This window comes from Sitophilus oryzae, unplaced genomic scaffold (assembly GCF_002938485.1).
Source record: "Sitophilus oryzae breed Bouriz unplaced genomic scaffold, Soryzae_2.0 scaffold_1496_pilon_pilon, whole genome shotgun sequence".
Classification (NCBI taxonomy): Eukaryota; Metazoa; Arthropoda; class Insecta; order Coleoptera; family Curculionidae; genus Sitophilus; species Sitophilus oryzae.
Window position 1 is genome coordinate 72520 of NW_022146165.1, and position 3821 is coordinate 76340.

The 3821-nt window shown below is 30.8% G+C and overlaps 2 protein-coding genes across 2 annotated transcripts; one reads left to right on the top strand and one right to left on the bottom strand.

The window, feature by feature from the left end:
- Window positions 1-1664: 1664 nt before the first annotated feature.
- LOC115877674 (40S ribosomal protein S25-like) lies at window positions 1665-2677 on the bottom strand. Its single transcript, XM_030893944.1, has 4 exons — window positions 2593-2677; window positions 2174-2266; window positions 1928-2111; window positions 1665-1747 (listed from the first exon to the last, which is right to left on the bottom strand). The coding sequence occupies exons 1-4, from the start codon at window positions 2593-2595 to the stop codon at window positions 1665-1667; spliced, it is 363 nt and encodes a 120-aa protein (XP_030749804.1). The 5' UTR covers window positions 2596-2677.
- A 148-nt stretch (window positions 2678-2825) lies between these two features.
- LOC115877642 (zinc transporter 7-like) lies at window positions 2826-3821 on the top strand (the record flags this gene model as incomplete). The annotated part of the gene is given in 3 exon segments (XM_030893883.1): window positions 2826-3301; window positions 3359-3576; window positions 3629-3821. Coding segments are annotated over 3 exon segments (598 nt in total), but the record flags the coding sequence as incomplete, so codon positions are not given.

Below are 3821 nucleotides of genomic sequence, written 5' to 3' on the forward strand. Positions count from 1 at the left end.
ATGTCAACTTTTGACATTCTCACTTAATAAAAAATTGTATTTTAAAATTCAATCTAGAGTGCCATGGCTATGTTAAAAACACTAATTCTTCATCAAGGAGCCTTGGAAAAATAGATTTGATCGTCTAATGTTTTTAGTGTCTTGTCCTGGCCAGTTAGAAAATGCTTAAATCGTATTTTTAAGCATATCTCAATTTTTTCAAATGGAACGAGGGTGGCTCATTAGCATATTTGGAAAAAGCATTTTTTACGAATAATTTGATACCACACACTTGGTATATCAAGTCAAATTTTCGTTACGAACCGCAAGTTATAATTTCAAATAAACCATATGCGAAAATGTCAAAAGTTCATATATGATATGTCATTCTATTCAGAGTGACATTCTCTATCGAATAAAGTAAAAAAATATCGGGGTGCCATTTAAAAATCAAAAGTTGTAGTCATTTCCGGTGAAACTGGAAGTGACCAAAAACAATTGAATACGTCAATCAATCCTAATTTATGTCATATACAAACATACCAAATCTCGTTTTTTAACTAAAAAATATAAAAGTTATAAGGGTAGCCACTTTTGAGATGCACCCGGTATTATGTACTTCATATATTGTAGTATTATGAAATTGTCCCCTAGATGTCTCTATCGTTTTCGTCACTAGTTGTAAATATATGTCATAAAATAATGGTGGATATATTAAAAAGTAACATACAAAATAATATAGAATCAACAATAGTAAATTAAGATGTTGATTATACAGCTTCTTGGTCTATTTTTTATGTTTAATTTTTTTATTTCAGCTACAAAATAGAGTTACCTCCTTAGAGAAACAGTTAGAACAAGAGCGGATAGAAAACCAGAGACTTTTAGAAGAACGTCAACAGATCAGCAACAAGCATGAAGTTAAGACGATCCACGCGGATTCTACAGCGACTATAGAAAAATTGTCAGAAGTATGTTTTTTCATATTTTATTTATTAAAACGATTTTTATTTACTGATCTATTTATTTGTTTCAGGAAGTAGATCGTTTGAAAGAACAATTAAGAGTAGAACAGACTAAAAACGGTGATACCAACGTTTACCAAAACGTAAGTATATTTTAAGTAAGCTTTTTCAGAAAACTGGGCTACCCTGTATATAATGAGCTTTCTATTATCTGTGATAATTTTTTTTATTGTGTTAATTTTAGGGAAAATCTAGTTAATATCAACTGCAATCTTCAAGAACATGCCTGAAGAATTGAAGTATAGGTACTAAATATTTTTTTTTTCTAATAAATTATATTTATTGTTACTCCAATAAGATTTATCTTTTTTACTACAACCATTCCTCTGATATTTTGTGCAATAAGTTTTATTAACCCTTTATATGGAACAGTATTCTTCTACTTCTCTTTTTATCTGTGTCTCTTCATTGTTTCTTTATAACAGAGTAATAACTAATTATTTTACATTGATTTAATTCATAATTAATTTTTAAAAAACTCATAATAGGAATGCTTGTCGCGATTTATATTATTTTTTATAGCTTTAAGTTCTATTGTAATAAATAAAATATATTTAGCTTGGTAAGGTTTGAAGTTTTATTTTTCCTAGGAGTTGTTTATAAATAAAAAACAGTACATTTTTTCTTAAAATTATATATTTAAGAATATATTCTTACAAATTAAGCAACTGGATTCGTGCTCCTTTTGTCGTCCTGGTGTAAATAAGCTGTGCTCTGTGTTGGACAACTTGTTTGATCCAGGCCTAAAAACATATCACCACAACTTAGAATATACTCAATAACTTCTAGGTTAATTTGTAAGATATAGGACAAATCAGACTCATTAAATCAGTTTTTTACTTTCATAGAAAATAAAGATTATAATTATTCATCAAAACAACTTCTATAAATCTCAGCTCGTTAATTTTAAGGAATCAAAATACCTTTCTGTTGTAATTCGATCAGGGCTCTTCTAGCAAAGGGACCCCTTACTTTCAAACGTTCAGAAACAACTGAGGGAGTGATCAGTTTATACGATGGTACTTCCTTGTATAACTTATCATATGTGGCCTTGTCAAATAATACCTGGTTGTTTAACTTATCACGTACTTTGCCTTTGGACCACTTCTACAAATAAATTCACATTTTCTTATTAAAAATTCAATTATTGAGTGAAACGAATGAATTACCTTCTTCTTGGCCTTTCCTCCTCCGGATCCTTCCTTCTTTTTCACAGTTTTTTGGGGCTGTTTGGCCCCAGCCTTTGAATCCTTCTTTGGAGGCTGAAATCGATGAAAAAGGAAAGGCATGTCAGCAAACTTAATGGGTTTCAATAAGCATTAACAAAGCAATATAAAAGAAACGATCAGACTCATTAAATCAGTTTTTACAACCACGAAATATGTCTTGTAAGAGTTTTAACATCACACGCGGATTGAATTAACCTCTTTTATTGTATTTAATTAAATAACAGGTATTAAGATAACAAATTCTTCTAGACAGAAAGTCGCCAAAATTAGAAACGAATATTGTTTATTAGAATTTGAAAAGACAAAGGGTTTATTTAATAAAATTAAAACTAATTTACGAAAAACATTGACGTACTCACCATATTGACTTTTTCTGAAAGAGAAAGGAAACGGAACCAGATTTACCAATCGTAAATTCTGTCAAACTTTCTTTGATCTATGCACAAATTTTTTGGTAATTTTTGCAGTTAACTATTGTACACTCTGAAAATACCAATTTCACCAACCGTAAATTCTATCAAACTTTTTTAATCTGTGCATAATATTTTTGGTAACTTTTGCATTTAACTATTGTACACACTGAAAATCCATCACTGTCAAAAGTTGACAACATGGCAAAATTCACTAGCAGCCGGTCTCGGCTGATATCAAAATAAAATATATTTTTTTTAATCATTTTAAGATATTTTGCAAGTGCTGCTAGGATTATAACTAAAGTACTTAAATTATACTTCATTATTTCATTAATTCTCTGTATAGTATTCCCATATTTCGAAGTTATTCGAAGGAAACTAAATAAACACACCCAGAAAAATTTGCTCACGTCCAGATTAACAATGTTTTAAGGAAAACTCCAGCGTTTTGACTCACCATCAAACAATATGTTACCTCTGTCGCACAAGGACAATTATCATAGGGGTTTCGGGTCCAGGATAAAAGAAAAAGTCAACGGCTATGCTAGATTAATATTCTCTGATCGAAACTCTAGGAATCTATTTTTGTTTTTAATGCTAAACTTCTCGTTCGCTTTTGTGGAACTAATATACGGTGTCTGGAGTAACAGCTTAGGTAGGAACATTGTTTATTCAATTAATATTCAGTTAATCTTATGACTATTTGTTTTAGGTTTGATTTCGGATTCATTTCATATGTTTTTTGACTGTACGGGCCTTATTGCTGGACTTTTTGCTTCAGTAATTACAAAATGGAAAGCAAACGATAAGTATTCCTATGGTTATGTTAGAGCAGAAATTCTGGCTGGTTTTGTAAATGGGTTGTTTTTGCTTTTTATATCCTTTTTCTTAATGTCAGAGGCAGTAGAAAGGGCCATAGAACCACCAGAAGTAAATAATAACTCAGCACATTTATAGAGGATACAAATTATTTAATTTTTAGGTGAAACATGAACGATTATTTGTGATATCTGTACTAGGCCTTTTAGTAAACCTTGTCGGAATATATGCTTTCCAACATGGTCACGGACATGGGCATTCTCACGGAGGCGGTTCTCATGGTCACAATCACTCACATGGAGGCTCTTCACATGGTCATTCACACAATAACCATTCACATGACTTCACAATGGACA

Excerpts from the sequence above, each read along its gene's own strand:
- LOC115877674 (XM_030893944.1), bottom strand. Across the intron at positions 2,112-2,173 it reads GAGGAAAGGCCAAGAAGAAG|AAGTGGTCCAAAGGCAAAGT; the intron begins GTAATTCATTCG and ends ATTTATTTGTAG. Across the intron at positions 1,748-1,927 it reads GATCGAATTACAACAGAAAG|GCCTGGATCAAACAAGTTGT; the intron begins GTATTTTGATTC and ends ATATGTTTTTAG.